At 41.3% G+C, this 19,960-nt stretch overlaps 1 protein-coding gene across 2 annotated transcripts in view; it reads right to left on the bottom strand.

Annotated features, from left to right (window-relative positions):
* Positions 1 to 19,960, bottom strand: part of LOC110566447 (clusterin-like protein 1) — a 51,419-nt gene that overhangs the window by 19,860 nt on the left and 11,599 nt on the right. For both annotated transcript variants that reach the window (XM_060368138.1, XM_060368139.1), the window contains 5 exons: positions 19,791 to 19,939; positions 14,918 to 15,085; positions 11,194 to 11,620; positions 9,155 to 9,292; positions 1,714 to 1,928 (listed from right to left, as the gene is read on the bottom strand). In XM_060368138.1, coding sequence (XP_060224121.1) covers positions 1,714 to 1,928; positions 9,155 to 9,292; positions 11,194 to 11,620; positions 14,918 to 15,085; positions 19,791 to 19,939 — 1,097 coding nt within the window. The remainder of the gene's footprint in view (positions 1 to 1,713; positions 1,929 to 9,154; positions 9,293 to 11,193; positions 11,621 to 14,917; positions 15,086 to 19,790; positions 19,940 to 19,960) is intronic.

The raw sequence follows: 19,960 nt of genomic DNA, 5'->3' as shown, positions 1-19,960 counted from the left end.
TTTAATTTAAAAACATTTTATATCTATTTTATGTTCTGTGTTATGGGTGCTTTGCTCACATTACATCTGTGTACTAAGTGCATGTGCGTGCTTGGTGCCTGAGGAGGTCAGAAGAGGGTGTCAGATGTCCTAGAACTGGAGTTATGGACAGTTGTGAGTCACCATGTGCTTCCTAAAAGTCAAACTTGGATCCTCTTCAGGAACAACAGGTGCTCTTAACCCCTGAGCCACCAATATTTAATTCTTCAGCCCTGATACTTCATCCATAAGTTGACTGATGGTGGTCTGAATAGGTATGTCCCCATAGACGCATGTGTTTGAATGCTTGCCCATATGGAGTGGCACTATTAAGTACAGCCTTGTCGAAGAAAGAGTGTCACTGCGGAAGTGGGCTCTGAGGTCATAGATGCTCCAGCACACCCAGCATGGCACACACAGTCTCCTCTTGCTACCTGGGGATCGAGATATAGAACCCTCAGCTCCATGCCTGCCTGGACGCTGCCATGTTTCCCACCATGACAGTAATGGACTAAACCTCTGAAAAGGTAAGGCGGCCCCAATTAAATGTTTTCCTTTATAAGAGTTGCCTGGGTCGTGCTGTATCTTCACAGCAATAGAATACTAAGACGTGACTTAGTTTATTGTATCAAAAAGAATTAAGTGCTACGATTTACTTTTTTTTTTTTTTAGTAACTAAGGAAATGCACTAGCTTTGCAAGCAAACATTTTATTTTTATTCCATTATTCCCAACTTAGTGAAAAAACTGAGGCCTAGAAAGGTTAAAGACCTTTCTAGTATTTCTCAGCTGTCAAGCTTTAGAGTCTAATTTTAAAATGTTTGTCTATGTATATGGGTGTTTTGCCTGAATTTATGTCTGTACCTCACATGCATGCCTGGTCCCTAAGGAGGCCAGAACAGAATATCACATCAGGAAAATTGAAAACCTGAACATTGAACCTGGGCTCTCTGAAAGATCAGAAATGCACTTAGCTGCTGAGGCATCGCTCTAGCTGCTGGTGTCCAATTTTGAACTCTACCTACAAATCTTCTCTCTTAAAATCTATTAGACAGTTTAGGGTTGTCACTATCAGCTATAATCCTGTCTCTATGAGAAGAATTAGTCAATGTAGATATAAATTCATTTTGCATTTTATGGCCTCATTCCACTTCAGCACAGGACCCAGAAATGCTAGGTGAATCCACCAATAAGCTACATTTATAGCCCTTTAAAATCTTTTGTGTTGTTTTGAGACAGGCTCGTACTTAAGTTGTCTAGGCTGGCAAAGAACTCACTTTTGTAGCCCATTCAGGCCTTGAACTAAAATCTTCCTACCTCAGCCTTATGGGTAGCTGATATAAAAGATGTGGGCAGGGGCTAGAGAGATGGCTCAGCAGTTAAGAGCACTGAGTGCTCTTCCAGAGGACCTGGGTTCAATTCCCAGCACCCACATGGCAGCTCACAACTGTCTGTAACTCCAATATCTGACACCCTCACACAAACATACTTGCAGCCAAAACGCCAGTGCAATAAGATGTGAGCCACCATATCCAGCTTTCTAGACCATGAAGCACACATTGGGTCAGGTGGGCTTGGATACAGCCACAGTGGAGCAATGTATATTCTTCTCCAGCTTGTTTTCAAATTCACTGTAATCAATAAGTAACTAGCAAAACAGAGGTAGCACATGTCATTTCCGCTTGGAGTTCCTTACCTTTGTTGAATTAAAGATGCCCCCAGTCACTGTGTTATGGCTTGCCAGTAGAGACACCCATCCAAACTGCTCTCGCATCTTCTCCATCAGATACGTGGTATCTTCCAGATGATACTGGACCATCCGGACAACCTGGTCATATTGCTGACTGGATTCATTGACTAATTTCAGGGCCTCAAGGAACTCTATGTGTAGTTCAGGTACATCAGGGCAGTCTAGCAAAGAGGTAAAGAAACAGGGAAGAAAAGGTCCGGGAAACTTGTAAGTGGTTGGCTTGGCCTTAAGACCCAGAGTTCTTAATTAGTGTCTGTTGTCTGTAGTAATATTACCAATATCACTTTCAAATGAGACCTGGCTTAATTAATTGCTGATTATATGGTTTTATGGAGCAGAAGTGGGTGGATAAGGAAAAGTCCGTCTTGCCAAAAGTCTCACATGCTTACTGCCCATATTTTAAGTGGGGCCAGTGCTTGAGGTGTGGCTCAGGACTATACCACTTGCTGGGCAGTGCAAGGCCTGTTGCCCGTTAGCCCTTCCCTCCAAAACTTTGACTAACACAGAAGCCTCTGATTTGTCCCTTCCACAGCACATTGTCTCCATCCCATCAAAGAGGGAAAATTATTTTTTCTATAGAAAAGACACAATGTATGCATTATTTGGAATGGCTGCCACGGGCTAGCTATAAGGTAGTGAAGCAAAAGCTTATTAAACATTTCCCTTTTTAAAACTTTTTATTGATTCCAGTCCTGCTCATCTCCCCTTCCACTTATATCTTTCCCTTTCCCTAGAAACCTCCCTCCCAAATTCACACACACACACACACACACACACACACACACACACACACACAAATGAACAGTAACAACAGAAAACATCTCATCGTAGAAGCTGTGCTATATCACAGCATGCCCCACAGTATAGCCCTCTGTCCACACATCTTCATTTGCAAATGTTCATTGCAAGGAGTCCTTGGTCTGGTCCAAGATCTCTGGCCTCTGTGACACCATCAATACTGGATCCTCGGGAGGACTCCTCCCAGTTATCCTGTTGTTGTCCTGTGTCCTGAGATCCTGCAGCTATGGATCAGCAGGACTGGCCCTTTCACATATCCCAACTGTTTGAAGATGATAGAGATTTTGGGGTGGGCCGTCTCAGCCCTGGATCTGGCCAGCCCACCAGTCAGCCCACCAGTTCTCCCTAATCCACACCACAAAGGTGAACTTCCCAGCGCTGCTCTGGCTAGGCTACCCAGTGTTGCCATCAGCAGGAGACAGGGTCCGCTCTCCTACTCTCCTGCCCTCGGAGCTGGGTCCCACGCATGCCTCCAGAGCCAACTACACTATGCTGCCCAGTCAAGGCAGCCCACGCTCCCAAGTGCTGCAGCCTGTGAGGGGCTGGGACAACTCTCCCGCTCTCACACCCTTGAGGCTGGCTCACCCACGTCTTAACCATAAGGGCCGGCTCTCCACAGTGGGCTATAGCCAGTGAGGGGTCAGGGTTACCTGACTACAACAGATGGCACCCACAACATCTCATGACAGACGAGGGGCAGGGCCAGCTCTCCAGCACTCCAGCCCTCAGGGCCTGCTCACTTGTGCCCCCTCCACCAGGGCCAGCTACTGTTATTTGCTTTTGTAGAGACAGGGTCTTTATATAGCTCAGGCTGAGTTCAAACTCTTGATTCTCTAGCCTTAGCTTCCTAGGTGCTGGGTTATAAGTGTGTGCCACCACACCTAGTTCATAAGTAACATTTTAAGTCTAAAATTATAATTTGTGGATGTAAAAATTTAAACATAAAACACTGTTAAGTATGGTATATGTATGTGTATGTATACATGGATATAGTTTATGAGTAAGTATGTAAAAGTAAATACTAAATCTAAATTTGCCATTTGCATCTTCTTTTTTGAGACACAGTTTCACTATGTAGACCAGGCTGGTCTTGAACTCACAGAACCCCACCAGCCTGTGTCTCCAGAGTGCTGAGATTAAAGGCCTGAGTCACCATACCTGGCTGCTGGCTTTGAACTCTTGCTCCTCCTGTGTTGGGGGCACCACAGGCATGCACTGTCACACCTGGTCTTGTAATTCTAGGGATGGAACCCAGGCTTTTGTGCATGCAAGTCAAGTGTTCTACTGAGCTCCACCCTCAACCCTTCTGTTTCCTTTATTTGCTTATTAATTGTCATGGGGCAGGGTTTTATTAAATGTCTTTACAGAGCAATCCAGCCTTCACATGCAGTTGCCGGGACTCTGTTATACCAGTAGGGATGAGCTGGGGCATGGCAGGTGGCCCTGGCTCCCTCCATTTCCTTCTGAGGGAATAAAAGGAATGTGATCTGGAGGAGTGACACAGTTAGGTTTCATCTGCTTTCATAATATTTAATCCTTATGTAAATGGTGGATACATGGGGTTTTGTTATGCCCTTCTTTACATTTTAAAAATAAATTGCTTTTTAAAAAATTAGTTTTAAGAGTGTGGTAGTCACATTGGGACATCTGTTTTCTTATATTTTACCTTGTGACAATCAACTTACATTGTACTTATACTGTATTACCTGACATATGTCGTATCTATTAACTAATTGCTCTAGTTTGTATCTAGAATGTTTTTTGAAGACCTATGTGTTAAGTCTTAATCCCTAGCCCAGAAGTTGTGGAAACTTTTTAAGGTGGGGCCTAGAAGGTCGTTAGGCCACTGAGCCTAAAGGACCCTTCTTTTTCGTCCTCCTCCTCTCTCTCCCTCCTTTTTTCTTCTCATACATGATGCTCTTTCACCATGTTGAGTCACCTCATCACAAGCCTAAAGCAATGGGCCCAACCAATCACTGATTGAAACCCCCATTTATGTGAATCAAAATAACTCTTTTCTTTAGGGTAATTTATCTAAGTTATTTTTAATGCTAATGTGAAGTTGGCACAGAGTAGTAGTTATGAGATACATTTATTCTATCTGACTTATTTGTGACAATCAAGGAAAAAATTTACTGATTAGTCCTTTAAATAGGTGGAAGGAAATAGAAGTAAAATATATATGGGGTGCCTGAGTGGGATGGCTTTTGAAAGTTATCAGTTCGTTAGTTCATATTGTGCATATGTGGGGGGAGCATTTGCATTCACACAAGTGTGCATCATGAGAAGGCCAGAGGTCAATCTCAAGTGTCATCCTCAGGAGCCATCTACTTTCTTTAGGCCTTTCACTAGACCCTGGGCCTTGATAATTATGTCAGGCTGGCTGGCTAGTGAGCCCAGGGCTCCACTCTCTCCATTTTGCCAGTTCTAGGATTTTCACTATGCCTGCCTTTTGCATGGTTTCTGGAGAATAAACTCAGGTTATGCTTGCAAAGCCATCACTCTGCTAACTGAGGATCATCTATTCTGTACACAACCCTGCAAATGAATTTTTAAATGCTTGAATAATGAAAATCACTGATACTTCAGGCCACTTATTTAGTGCTCAAAAGACCTGAATAAAGTAGATCTGTTATCTGCATTTTCAAATGATCAAACAAGCAGCTAATTCACCCAGTCAACAATTCAGGAGGAAAAAAACCTCAAGCAGCTTTAGGTAACTAAAGCTCCAGGGATGTGGGGCAGAGTAGTTTATTAAAAAAAAAAAAAAAAAACCCACAAAAACGTACTATCTTCCAAAAGTTCTATCAAGACAGATTCCAGATATCAAAAACTTCCGACACGTTCTAAGGTTGGGTGGACATATGGTCGAAGGGGCATGTAGAGAGACAATATCTTCATTCTTGTTCAGGAGCCCAAGAAACCTGACATTTGCAAGCTCAGTGCACCTGAGAACTGAGAAATCAGAGCCTAGGCTGATACTACTGAGCAAAAGGGAAAAGGAGGCATTGCTAATACTTAAGAGGCTTAAAACTAGCCAACCACCACACAGGTCCAGTCAGCAAACTATTAAAAGCATCTTTTGCTTATTAGTTGAGCACAGTATTAAAAACCTCACCCCTCTTGAATTGCAGAGTATGCAAATGCTTAGAACACCCACAGTGCAGTAAGTTACAAGATGCAAAGATCTATTTCATTAACAGAACATTAATCTGTAAACATAGTTTACAGAGCTTGGTGTTTGGGTTTTCTTTTGCCTTTTTTTTTTGGGGGGGGGGTGTTTGTTTGTTGAGATAGCGTCTCATGTAGCCCAGTATGACTTTGAACTTGTGAAGCTAAGGCCAGTCTTGAACTCCTAATTCTTCTACTTCCACCTCCTGGATGCTCAGATTATAAACATATAGTACTGTGGAAGGCTTAGCAGGGTGAGAAATAGAGACTGGTTCTGATATTTTTGTTTTTGTTGTATGACTCTGGCCCGGGACCTCCGGCATGCCCCTAACTATATCCTCTGTCCATGCTGTGTAATTAAATACTACACTGAAAAGTTAAATAAATTTGAGAAATACTTTATATAAGTGTCATTATTATTCAGCATATATGTATTTTTATGGTTAAAAAAATTTTAAAACACTCACCCTGCTGGATGCAGTGACACACACCTGTAATTCCAGCACTTGGGAAAGCAGAGGCAGGTGGACCTCTGTGAGTTCAAGGCCAGCCTGGTCCACAAAGTAAGTCCAGGACAGCCAGTGCTACAGAGAGAAACCCTGTCTCGAAAAACCAAAACAAAAAAGACCTGGGATAGGGGCCATTCATGTGAGATTTGGTTTAAGAGCCGATTTCTGGGGCTAAAGAATCAGCTTTGATGTATTTCCTCAGAGTTAGTACATGGAGTGGGTCCAAGAGGAACAGGCCATATTTTGAGTTGCCTGGCTGGTACTGGTTTTGAGGCTATGAAGTGGTCACAGAGAGCAGTGGAGGCTTGGCACCACCAGGAAGGATCAGAGTCTCCGTAGAGGCCAGAAGAGGTCATTGGTGAAGGTTCAACTTCATTTACTATGTAAACCCTCAAGCAGCTATTGGATATGCCAGGACCATGAGACACTTGCCATGGACAACAGTGTGTGGGGTGTGGAACCCACCTAGGGCTGTAATGCACTGTGTGTTCTGCAGATAGGCCTTTAGGAGCCAGAAGAGTCTCAGATGCTGGACCCTGAGTGACAGTATTTGGCTTTATGCTACTGCACTCTCATTTTGCATTGGCCTACGTATTCCTATTCCCCTTTTCTTCCCTTTTGGAATAAGAAAATGCAATTTTTGAAAATCGAGCACACAGTTAAGAGACTTTAGAATTTTAAAGGGACATGGGATTTTAAAAGACGGCAGAACTTTTAAAAGTTAGGTTGTGTTTTATGTTATGATATTAACATGAGCTCTTGGGGACAAGAAAGAAAAGGCTAGCTAGGTATGGTAGCACATGCCTTTAATCCCAGTACTTGGGAAGAAGCAGAGGCAGGTGAATCTCTGTGAGTTCAAGGCCAGCCTGATCTACAAATTGAGTCCAGGATAGTGAGGGCTATTGCACAGAGAAATCCTATATCAAAAAACCAACCAACCAACCAACAAAAACAACAAAAAAGAAATACTTTATCCACATACAGATGTACGTGTCCATAGTGATTCTAAATTCAATCAAGATGAAGCTTAGCCATCACAGTCCTAGACAGTGAAACTGACTTGCTAGTACTGTGGGATAATTTATAAAGGTATCAATTCACATTGTTCTTAGTTTATCGTCTAGCTTTCTCCTTCAAGTCATTAACCACACTTTAGTGTTTCTTTAGTGAGATAAAATGCAAAAGCACAGGAATGAAAAAAAAGAAAACAAAAAAAAAAAAAAACAACTGCTCTTGCATTTGTTAATGGACCGCTGAGTCCATTTTTCTTTTTCTTTTTGGTTAAACAATGTTAGACTTTGATCATATTCTTAGCTAGAGGTCAACTTGGTTTTGGTTTTGTTTTTCAATACTAGGTTTCTCTATGTAGCCTTGACTGTCTAACTCTGTACACCAGGCTGGCCTCAAACTCAGAGATCTACCTGTCTCTGCCTCCCAAGTTTTGGGATTAAAGGCATGTATCACCACTGCCCAGCTCAACTTGGTTTTCTTGATTTGTTCCTCCTCAATAATCTTTTGAATTGCATGCTGTAAACTGTTTCCATGGTTTTAAGAACTGAATGACCATAAAATGTTTCATGCTATGTTACCTGAGTGATTATACCATATACCATAACATTTACCTCTCTTATCATAAAAATCACTGTAAAAATCTGTTCTTTTAATCACTTGCTCATTTGCCATGAGAAAGCCCTTTCTTTTTCTAGTCTGGGCTGCTTTTATTTTCCCACTCCTGAGGAGAATATAAGTCTGGCATGCCATAATTTATTTTTTCTTTTTCTTTTTTTTTTTTTTTTTTTTTTTTTTGCCTTGCAATATCTTGGTGTTAGCTCCTGATATTCAACACCAAAACAGTTTAAACAGTTTTATAGAAAAATTTACAGTCTGTCTCTGGGGCTGGGGAAGGAGTTAAGGAAGAGAGAGAAATGAGGGGAAGGACGGAGGAAAAATGGTTTCCAGCCTTGGGAAAGTCACTCTTAGCCAAAGCTTGACAAACAAACAAACAAGCAACCCCCCCCCCCAGAAAAAACTTCCTTTTCCTGGAACTTCTGAGGAAGATCCGCTTTCTCTATTTAAATATCAATGGGGTAATTAACCTAACTGGAAAGAACTACACTTTCCCAAAATTATGTCATTATCTAAATTTTACCTTCCAATTACATGAGAAGTTCTCTTTCATCAGTGGATTTTTCTTTTCTATAGAGCAAAAGGGAGTTGACCTAATTTGATCATTGTTTTTCCCTTCTGTATATATTCACAAAAATACATATAACACATTCTTTATTGTTGTTGTTGTGGTAGTGGTTGTTTCAAGACAGGGTTTCTCTGTGTAGCCTCAACTGTTCTGGAACTCACTTTGTAGACCAGGCTGGTCTTGAACTCAGAACTCAGAGATTCACCTGTCTCTGCCTCCCGAGTGTTGGGATTAAAGGCATGCACCACCACTTCCTAGTCTTTAATCATACTTACAAAAAAATCCACAGTGATGGAACTGAGGAAAATGAAAGGATTAGTTTATATACATTGAATGAGTAATTACTTGTAAGCCTTTAGAAAGAACATCCTTAGAATGAGAGTGCACAAACAAGGCTGGGAGATGGCTGTGAGAAGTCATGAGTCCAATTTTCAAAACCCAATTTTAAAAAGTCAGACATGGTGGTGTGCTTATAATTCCAACACTGGGGAGGATAAGACTTACAGCTCATTGGCTGGCTGACTAAGACAGCTTGGTGAGTTCCAGGTTAGTCGGAAACCGAGTCTCAAACAAAACAAAACAGACAGCACCTGAGGAATAACACCTAAGGCTAGCCTCTGTTCTCTGCATGCACAGGTTTATGTGTGCACATGTACCCACACACATGATCACCGCAAAACACACACCTGAAAGACATGACAAAAGAATTATTCACCTTCAGAAAGGTAATCGTGACATTTTTGACATCTTTTATGAAATTTGAAACATCCAGATAAATTCTGGCCAAATTTCTCACACATTCCTCCGTTTTGCTCAGGAAACATCTCTGAAGTCCTATCTCTCTGGTCCAACTCTGTAGGGAATACAACATTCACACATAAACATTCTTGAAATTTCACCATACAGGGCTGGGGAGAGGGTTAAGTCAGTAACGTGCTTATTACAGGAGCAGGAGGCTCAAGGTTCAATTCCTAGAACTCCTGAGAAAAGCCAACCATAGTAGTATGTACTTTAAATGCTAGTGCTGGGGAAATGGAGACTGGGTTTACTGGCCCAGCTAGCCTAGCTTTCTCTGTGAGTTCCAGGCATTGAGAAGGTTAATTCTAGCACTTAGGAGGCAGGGGCAGGCGATCTCTAAATTGAAGACCAGTCAGGGCTATATTAAACAAAATAACAACAAAAACTAACAAACAAAAAACAAGTGACTTCTGATAAACAACACCCAAACATACAAGTATGCACATACATTAAATAAATAAATAAATTTATTTGATTAAAAGTTAATCAAAATTAAAAATTTTAAATATTAAATATTAAAATAATATTAAAAACCTGGGGGCTAAAGAGATGGCTCAGAGGTAAAGAGCACTGACTGTCCTTCCAAAGGTCCTGAGTTCAACTCCCAGCAACATGGTGGCTCACAACCATCTAAAACGAGATCTGGTGCCCTCTTTCTGGCCTGCAGGCATACACTCAGGCAGAATAGTGTATAAATAATAAATACTACCTAATCCTATGCTGCACACTTAAATAGCAGTAGCTTTGCAAGGTGTAAAAACAAGAGCATCATTTTCTTCTAATGAACACATTCTGGACATTGGTCCAAGATAATTGATCTCTACCTACAAGGCCAGGAGAGAATTATTTTATTCTACTCCAGGATTGATATACGTAGTGTTTCTAACTGATACTGGTTCTGAATATTGGATGGATTTGGAAGCTTAGGATGTGAGACCAGACAAAACATTTCACTTATAAAAACACCGACTACACTTTGAAGTAGAACCCAACAATTCCAGTAATAACGGCTGTTCTCTGCCCATAAAACAATGTGACACAAAGGATTTGTTTCCTGGCTTCCATTTCCAAAATGTGTGAGCTAAGCCCTTCCTAGATAGAACCCAACTGTGTGATCCTGTGTTATCATTGAGAATCTGGTTTACACGGTGCCAGCTATGGCTGACATAAATGGAGAACAGCTAGCAGGAGCCTATTTCTGTTTGAACAACAACAAAAAGTAGCTTTTTACTTGGCCTTTGATCAATAGAAAGTCAAAGCTATACAGGGGAACACACCTGTAACCCCAGCATTTGGGAGGTGGAGGCAGGAGGATGTGGACCAGTCCATTACGAGCCTGAACAGTAATGAGACCCCCTTAAAAAACAACAAATAAGAAGGGACTGGGTGTGGTGGCACACACTTTTAATCCCAGCAGAGCTAGGCAGATCTACAAAGCAAGCTCCAGGACAGCCAGAGATACAGAAAAATCATGCCTTGCAACAAACAAACAGACATACAAACAAACAAATAAAAGTTGGCAAAGGTAGTGAAAGAAAGGAGCATTGAGAGATACTTTAGTCAGTAAGGTGCCTAAAATGAAAGCATAAAGACAAGACCCGAGTTCTCAGCACCCGGCAAGAAGGTTGGCATGGTGGCTTGTGCTTGTAATACTAGTGCTGGGGAGGCAGGGGTGGGGTGAACCCTGAGGCTTGCTCCTCAGCCAGTCTAGTCAACTCAGTGGGCCCCAGGTCTCAGCAACAGACCCTATCTCAAAACAAGAAAGACAGTTCCTAAGGAGTAACACTTAACGTTGCTCTCAGGCTTATACACATGTACATAGGGCCACATACCCACAAGTTCACCAGCACATACATGAACGTGTAGCTACACTAGCACACACCACAAAAAAAGCAAAAGGAAAAAAATCGAGAAAGAGAAGAAAGGGAGAGAGGGGAGGAGTCTTTAGTAACTGGCCTTTGTGTGGTTCCCACGAATCTTCAATTGCATTCATTGCCTTTGTAATTATTTCTCGGACTCTCTCATAAACAGAGAGACTAAAATTATGAAACAGCTGGAAGACGTTGGGAATGTCCCACCTTTGCCCTAGTTTTTCCTTTTGGGTTTGCTCTTTAGATAGAGCCTCTGGGTGTGGCTCCATTAAGTCTACATTGGTCGTGAAGTATAACTGAAAAGCCTGGTCAAATTCTTGCTGCATCTGTTTAAAAATGTGAAAGCTCATGTTGAAGAGAGATTTCACGTCCACAGCTAGCTGGCTGAACAGGTTTTCCATTTGTATCACTTGTAAATCTTCCTTAGTCGGCTGTTCGACGGCAGGGGGATCCTCCACATCTTCACTGTGAGGAAACAGAAATCTGTACATCTTCCTGAGAAACTGATCCATCTGAGGGGAAGAGTGGGACACGGAATGAAAATAAAAGTGTATAGAGGAATTTCAATCCAGTCTACTCTGGCTGGAATGCAGACACACCCTTAGCACACACCTTTAATCCCAAAAAAATGTAGGTAAAATTAGTTTGGAGAAGGAAGCACCTATGTTTGAGGGTGATGTCTAACCAAGTGGCAAAGTGACAAATCAGAGAAAGATTTGACAAAACAGGATATGCCCAACTCTCAGGAGGGCAGAGAAGAAAGGGAAACTACAGAAGGGAGCAGCACAGAGAATGAGAAGGGAGGCAGTTTCACCAGGAGAGGGTGTCCCACCCCTCCCCCCATTGAGTCAAGGTTTCTGTGCATGTAGCCTTGGCTGTCCTGGCTGTAACTGTCCTAGCCTGTAGCCCAGGCTGGCCTTGAATTTACAAAGATCCGCCTGTTTCTGCCTCCCTGAGTGCTGGGATTATTGGTGTGAGTCACACCCCCAGCACCAGGAGTTTTATAGACACAGGTGAAGACAGACTGATGCAGAATGAGGAGGAGCCTGAGATTAGAACAGAGTTGATTTGAGGCCAAGCAGAGCTATTCAGTGAGAAACTGAGAGAGAAGCCAGAGTGAATCAGTCATCTTGGAAAGGAGTTTGAGCCAGAATAGCTAAGTGAAACCAGCTAGCCAGAGTTCAGAAAGAGAAAGGGTGAGCTTATTCAGCAGTAAGTCTCAGAGGCTGGAAACCATTCTAGGCCTAGGTTAGATTATATGGAGGCTAGAAGCTTCCAGGACTAGGACTAGGAGGACTAGGTTAGCAGATGGAAGCAGTAAGTCTCCAAGATGACAGTTATATCAGGCAAATAAAAGTTACTTTTACAAAGATGTTTTTCTTTTTAAAAATAACTTATTTAATTTTATTTTATGTGCATTATTGTGAAGGTACCAGATCCCTTGGAATTGGGGTTACACAGTTACGAGCTGCCATGTGGATGTATAGGAATTGAACTTCGGTCCATTTAGAAAGAGGAGACAGTGCTCTTTACCACTAAGCCATCTCTCTAGCCCCTTACAAAGATGTTTTTCTGCCTGTTACACTTCTTCCTGAAAAATTTAAAGTCAGCATATGGTAGTCATTCCAAATTAAGTTCTGTATAAGCTAGGAAAAGGTGATTTGCTTTGAGATGATATATTACCATTCTTATAGCTGCCCTTAACTTTACCTGAAGAAATGGGACTTGAAATTCCTCCTGGTTTAGATTTTCTCACAGAGGGCTAAAAAGGTCAAAATATAGCAGAAAAGCTAGAACCTGATATTCTGGCAGCAGTTGGCAGGTTACTGACTACAAGCTACTGTAAAATTTGCCTCAGGACTATAAAGAATTCTGCTATCTTTCACCTCTTGGTTATTACTAATTATTGTTGTTTATGATTATTTAGTGGAATGTTACTGTCTTTATACTCTGCTTCTTGTTATCTCTAAATTAATTCATGAAAAGAAAAAAAAAATGAACACATCTATACTGAGCCAAAGATTCTAGATATATTTTAGGAATAGTTATATATTAGTTTTCTTCGTGACAATTATAAATTAACAATGATAATGGCCAGTTTGTTACAGTAAAGAAATAAAACTCTAGTCACAGAATTCTGAGTACCATTCAGTGGAAGAAGATTATTCAGCAGTCACACTGTGTGATACCTAAGTCTGGGCAGACCACAGTTGTCTTTGTATCACAGTGCTAGAATGTGTTGAGTGTTACCAGGCTTGGAATATCACGTCTGCAGCACCAGCCTCCTGCCGTTCAAACAGTTATCCAGGAATCTGTACGGGACCTATGCCTTTTTCAGAGAGAAATCTGAAATCAGAGAGGCTTGCCTTTCCTCCAACAGTTTTTGTTCCCTGATTCTATCCACAGAAATAGAACTTCAAAGCTGGACAAGGTGGCATATGCCTATCATCCTAGCTCCTCCAGGGACTGAGGGGGATGGAGCATTACTCAAGCCAAGGAACTGAGACAGCACTGGGCAACAAAGCAAGACCCAATCTCAGAGAACAGCAAAAACAAGACCTCCCCCCCTTCCCCAAATGTTCATAAGGTTACATGTCTGGCCCAAATGAGAATTTCCTGTTTCCAGCACTCCTGTCATTGTATGCCGGCATTTCAGAGAATGACTATAGATGTAAAATTACAGCAGATGCCATCAACAGTGTCATCAAATTAACTTGGCATATTCCTTATCCTAGTGGCTGCTTTTCTGTAATTGAGTGTGGTACTGCCAAGCCAGAAGTATATTCTAATTACCGCATACATTAATATGAAGAGTAAAACTCCATTCCATGTCATATACAGCTTACTTTTTGAGGGGAAGAAAAATCTAGGCCAATCAGAGACTTTACTGGGGCATAGCTAATGCTATGTAGGTCACCACCCTCTGTGACTCCCTCTGCCAAGAAGCCTAGAAGACAGACAAAGGGCATTAAAGAGGAAACATGCCAGTCCTACAGAACACATGGGTAGGAAAAGGAGACATGCAGGTATGCACTTTTGCATGGGAATGCATCGGAGGAAAAGCTCATTGAAATAGATGATGTGGTCTTGCACATCTGTAATTGCACTTGGGAGACAAAGGTAGACGGGTTATGGCCTCAAGGTCAACCTACATCTCCAGAGACCTTGTGCCATAAATCAAAGGAGGAAAGGAGGGAGCGAAGGACCTATGTGTTACACATCTGTAACCCAGCACTTAGGGAGTAGAGTCAGGAGGATCGGCCATCTGTGACTACATACTGAATTTGAGGACAGCCTGGGCTACCTGTAGAATTGAAATAGGGTGTGGGGGGGAGATAGAGGGAAGGACAGAAAGAAAGAGAAGGAGAGAGAGATTCAAATACATGGTTTCTAGGGTAAACTATTAAAGAAGATTAAAATCAAAGACTATAATACCAATGTCTAATGCAAATGGACAGATAATTATTAGATGCCTCCTCGAAAGAAGGAAGACACATGAGATCTGATCCTTGCTGTCAAAGGGCTTACAATCTACTGCAAACCTTCTCACAAACAGTGAATACAATGCAAAGTCAGGGCACTTCTACAGGATTTACAGAGTGTAATTTATAAGGGGAATAAACACTGATGGTTATTCTAAACTATAAATTGTGCACACAGCGATGGTGATATATAACATTGGTGTTATACTGTAGACCACAAAAGGCCAACATCAATCATCTATATTTTAATAGTTAATATAATTGAAAAACCAAGATGGCCTGGATGTCTTAAGAACCCTGAAATGGTGAACTCTCTTTTCCCCTTACCATATTTTTCACAGAGGACCAACCAGATTGGCAAGCTGTATAAAAACTCATGCAGTTACTTTCCAGACACGGCCTGCATCCATCCCAGGAATCCACAGAAGATGCCTGACATAACTTTTCTTCTTCCTCCAGATGTTCTTGCACTTCGTTCAGGAGTTTCAGGGCCTCCTGGGTAAAGATAACAAACACAGGTCTCATTTACATTTCCTAGTCTACGTGTATCTTAGTTGGGTTGCCGAGTTAGCTCAGTTGATAGAGTGCTTGCCTTGCCTTCACAAAGCCCTGGTACCACCTAAAGGGGCATGGTGGCACACACCTCCAATCCCAGTTCTTGGAAGGTGGAAGAGGGAGGATCAGAAGTTCAAGGTTATCCTTGGCTACCTAGTGAGTTCAAGGACATCCTTCACAACAGAAGTCCTGGTTTCAACAGAAATTACATTTAAGACCCTATAAATGTCTTCAGTGTTTTTATCTTCCGCCTCCTTTCTGCTGACAGATCTGCCACAGTGAGTTCTGTTTAATAAAGAGGCTTCTGAATGAGCCTTTATTGAAGACCATTATCCGTTTGCTCACCAATATTTATTGAATACTTGCTGTCTGATAGACAGTGCACTAAATGTGGATGAGTAAACAGCAAAGACATCATCATCCCTATGAGAGAACTAAGATAATTACCTTTTGACTTTTCTATCTGCATGGATAGCCTATGAGGAACACAGACGGTGGGCTTTAAGTCTTAGAAAACTATTTTAATTCTTTAAGCTTCCTTAAATCATTGTATGTGGTTAGGCACTGTAAGAAAGCACAATTCTTGTATATAACCAGTGAGTTACTGAGATTAGTTTCTTTCTTGTCTGTATTCCAAGCATGCCCCCTTGTGGTGCCGGCTGTACTTGGCTAGGGCCTGTTACTGTTGATAAGGAGCCAACTGCAATGATACCGGTCTCAGTTCTGCCCTGGAGGTTCACACAGCCCTCTAACAAAAAGAGCCTTTTCTTTTTTTTTTTTCTTGCATCATCAATTAAACCCCTGGCCTCACTGCTCATGTGGACTTCTTGCCTGAGACAGAGTTTAGGAAAATGAGGGCTGTACCAGGCTTCAGAGCTGAGCCACCTTTCAAGTGAAAAACACATGGGAGAAAAGTTTTTGTTTTTTCAACCAATTTATTGTAGGCTTTTGTTTGATTATTTTCTAAAACAGGATCTTACTATGCAGTTCAGGCTGGCCCTGATCCTCCTGCCTCAGCCTCCCAAGTGCTGCCTTTATAGAAATTATCACAGATTACCCTTGCATATGTGTGTGTATGTGCGTTTGTGTGTATATAGTGTATGTTACATTTATGTGTTGGTGTGTGTGTATATGTATGTGTGAAGGTTAGAGGCTGAAACTGGGTGTCTTTCTCAATTGCTCTTTTGATACAGGGTTGTTCACTAAAGTCTGGGCCCGGATCTCACTAATCAGTTAGACTGGCTAGCCAGCAAGACCCATGAATCAGCCTGTCTCTGTTCTACCCCTCTGCCCCAGTACCCAGGTTAAATGCCTCTTTGCCAGCTTTTTGTGTGGAGTGTCAGATATCTAGAGTCAGGTCCTCATGCTAATGCTGCATATGTTAAGCCCACAAATATCAGCGCAGCTCCAATAATTTCTGTGTCTCCTCTGCCTGAACTGGCTTTTCCAGATTTCCTCACTGGAGGTACTGAGTCAGGTGGTCTTTCCTATAACCTACATAGGAAACCCAGCAGGACCGTAGCTCTCATATGTACATCATGACCAGACAGGATTTGTGGATGAGAGTAGTCTCCTGCCCTCTCGGGCTTTTCAGAACAGTGTGGGAACCATGAATCTTCTTAAGAATGATTGTTTCAGGCTTGCTGCTCCTGTAGCAGACAAGAATTCAGTTTCTACTTCCCACACCTGGTGACAATTCCAGGGTATTTAATGCCTCTGGCCTCCTCCTGTGTACACATACACTCTCTCTTACTTATGATAAATATTTTCTTTAAAATGATTATTTCATCATGGAAGGCATCATGGACTTTTTCAATGAGTTCCAGTTTTGAATATTTCTCACATTGTTCCCTTAACCCAAAATCCTAGTATTCCCAATTCTGGGTTAAAGTTGCTGTATGCCATTGAGCAAATTACTTAGTATAATTAGCTGTCTTACTGTTTGCAATTCAGAATAGCAATGACATCTATCCCATAAGTCTTTGGTGGTGAGATAAGGAAGGTAAAGCATATTGTTGTCACTAGTGACTCCAGACTTCCTCCCAGTCTCTGCTGAGAAGCAGAGTCTAAATTACACACTTCCGAGACTTGGAAGCTGGCAGGAACACAGGTGAAGTAGATGTCTGGGTAAGGAATGCCTGCCCATCCCTCTTGATCCGTGTAGATATGCTATCCATGGACAGGTCCATTCTTGGAACTGTCCCAGAGTTACCACTCCTCAAAACATAAGAAGCTGGGGGTAGAGGGATTTTTTTTAGCGCTCTGAGGCTTTCCATTTTAGTGAAAGTAAGTTTGGGATGTTCCTAGTTCTGTGCATGCCGTAATCCCAGCACTTGAGAGGTGGATGCAGGGGGCATCAGGAGCCTGAGCTACATGAGACCCTGTCTCAAAGTTCCAAAACCAACCAAGCAAAAATACATGTTTTTGATATCTATTAATGGGAAGAGGGTGAGGTAAGGATGCCACGGTGATGCCAGGTCACGTGGGATGAGTGGCACTCAGCTCTGGAAGACTGGTTGCACCAGCTCATGTTAGCCAATTCATAGTTTGTTGAGCTTTTATTCTAGGTTTAACATCATTTTAGGAATTTACTTTTTTTTTTCAGTTAACTTTTTGCATACCCAAACTTGACCAAGGTGGAGATTTGCCTACCTATCCGTGGGACCCAGTTATAGGTACATTCACTGCACTTTGCTTCAAACTCAGATCTCCACACTTTGAACTCAGAGGCCCTAGAGTTTATACTCAGCACCAAAAAGAATATTAAAAAAAAAGAAAAGAGTAAGATGGTAAATTTTACATTAACATATTTTGCCAGAATTTTAACCTTTTTTAAAAACAAAAAGTAACTATCAACATTAACATTTAAAAATATTTTATTATTTGTTTATGCTTTGAGACAGGATCCCACTTTCTAACCCAAGCTGACCTATAAATGAATATCAAGCTGAGTTTGGTCTTGAACTCATAGCAATCCTTCTGCCTCATACTCTGAATACTGGGATTACAGGCATGAGCCACCTACTCAGATTTTCCAAATTATTCTGTTATAGTTTTTATTGCTATGTTGATTAAAGGCAATATTGAAATATAATTTTTAGAATTTGTTTTAAGTGTTATATTAATTGATAATATTATTAAACTATGATGTATACAGTGTCTATAGTCTGGAAATTTACTGAGCATTATACATCAGCTTATGGGCTATTATTCACATTTTCAAGGATATTTGAATATAATATATATTCTCTATTGGTAAAATACATATTTGGACTATAACTATGAAAAGATATTTAAAAAAAAAAAATAGATTGGCACATGTGGCTCAGTGGTGGAGCCCAGCATCTCAAAAACTAAAAATAGAAAAATAAAATGGGACTGGGCTGTAGCTTAGTAGTCGAGGCCCCTGTTACAACCACTGACAGTGCAAAAGATAAATGCAGTGAAATGGGGTAGGCCAGTGTGCTATTTAATATGCTTTGGTTTGTTTGAGTGCTGCCAGACATTCCACCCCTTAAGAAGGGGTCCCTTCGTTCTTTAGGTACCGGCTAGGGCTCCCCTAGTTTCCTGTTTACTTGCCTTCTACTTGTAGTAATGAGGCACCTTTTCAGAGGACTCAGGTGGACTAATGAATTTTTACCTTGTTGCAACTAAACTAACTCTCTCATTTTTTACATTTATCTCCTTACTTACTTGTGTGTGCACATGCATGCATGTGGCACAGGCTACCACATCGTGCATGTATAGGTTGGAGGATAGCTTGTGAAAATCCATTCTCTCTTGTCACCAGGTGGGTTCCAAAAATTGAACTCAGGTCATCATGCTTGGTGCCTGAGCCATCTTGCTGATCTGCAAGTAAACTGACTCTTAAAAGAAAAAAAAAATAAAAAAAAGAAAAAAAAAAGGCTAGGGGGCTGTAACAGATTCTTGGGGGGGAAAGGAACCCAGCGAGGTAAAGCCCACAAGTGACTGAAGTGTAGGTGTCAAGAAGTAGGGCAGACTAACAGTCCTTCATTATAAGCTCATTATTGGCCACATGACAGGGCAAGACTGGTGATCTAATCAGATCTGACAGATCTGATGATATTTTCAAAACAGCCAGGAGAATAATTGAAATGTAAACTTCAAAACTGGACATGATGATACATATCCAATTCTAGCACTTAGGAAGTGAGACCCTTACACAAAATAAGTAAGCAAGTAATTAAGTAAGTAAGTAAGTAAATAAATAAATAAATAAATAAAGAATAAAGAAAACAAATACGGAATTCTTAAGTGTGTTTAGGAGTGGTGTCTAATTGTTTTATTTGTTTAATTTTACTAATAGGGACTAGAAACTACTGATTTAGCCAAAACCTCTCCGAACACTTTGACTCAATGTCTTGACTCAGATGAGACAACAGATGAAGCATTTTGAAAGAGCAGCCTTCTTAACCAGGCTTTCATCATCAAATCCTTGTGTTCAAGGTCCTGTAGAAGAGGACCAGATAAGGAAATGTAAAGCTTTCTCCATCTTCTCTAATCTAGTCACTCTCCAGTAAATGTGACATAGGGAAAAATGTCCTTCACTAATCACACATATTTATTGTTGCGATTTTCATAGCCCAAATATGCCTAAGAACAGATAGTTTTTCAGTGATGCTACCTGCTTTTCTTCTTTGCATTTCTTCAAGGTTTTCATCAGTTTGGCATGCTCCTCCTCTCTCTTTTCCATCATGATTTTCATCCGCTTAATGCCAATCAAGGCCTTCTTCACCTCTCTCTCTACATCTGCGTCTCCCACCTCTAGAAGACCTAAAAGACATGTTTGGACTT

This window comes from Meriones unguiculatus, chromosome 15, assembly GCF_030254825.1.
Source record: "Meriones unguiculatus strain TT.TT164.6M chromosome 15, Bangor_MerUng_6.1, whole genome shotgun sequence".
NCBI lineage: Eukaryota > Metazoa > Chordata > Mammalia > Rodentia > Muridae > Meriones > Meriones unguiculatus.
This window is presented reverse-complemented; position numbering and strand designations above follow the sequence as displayed.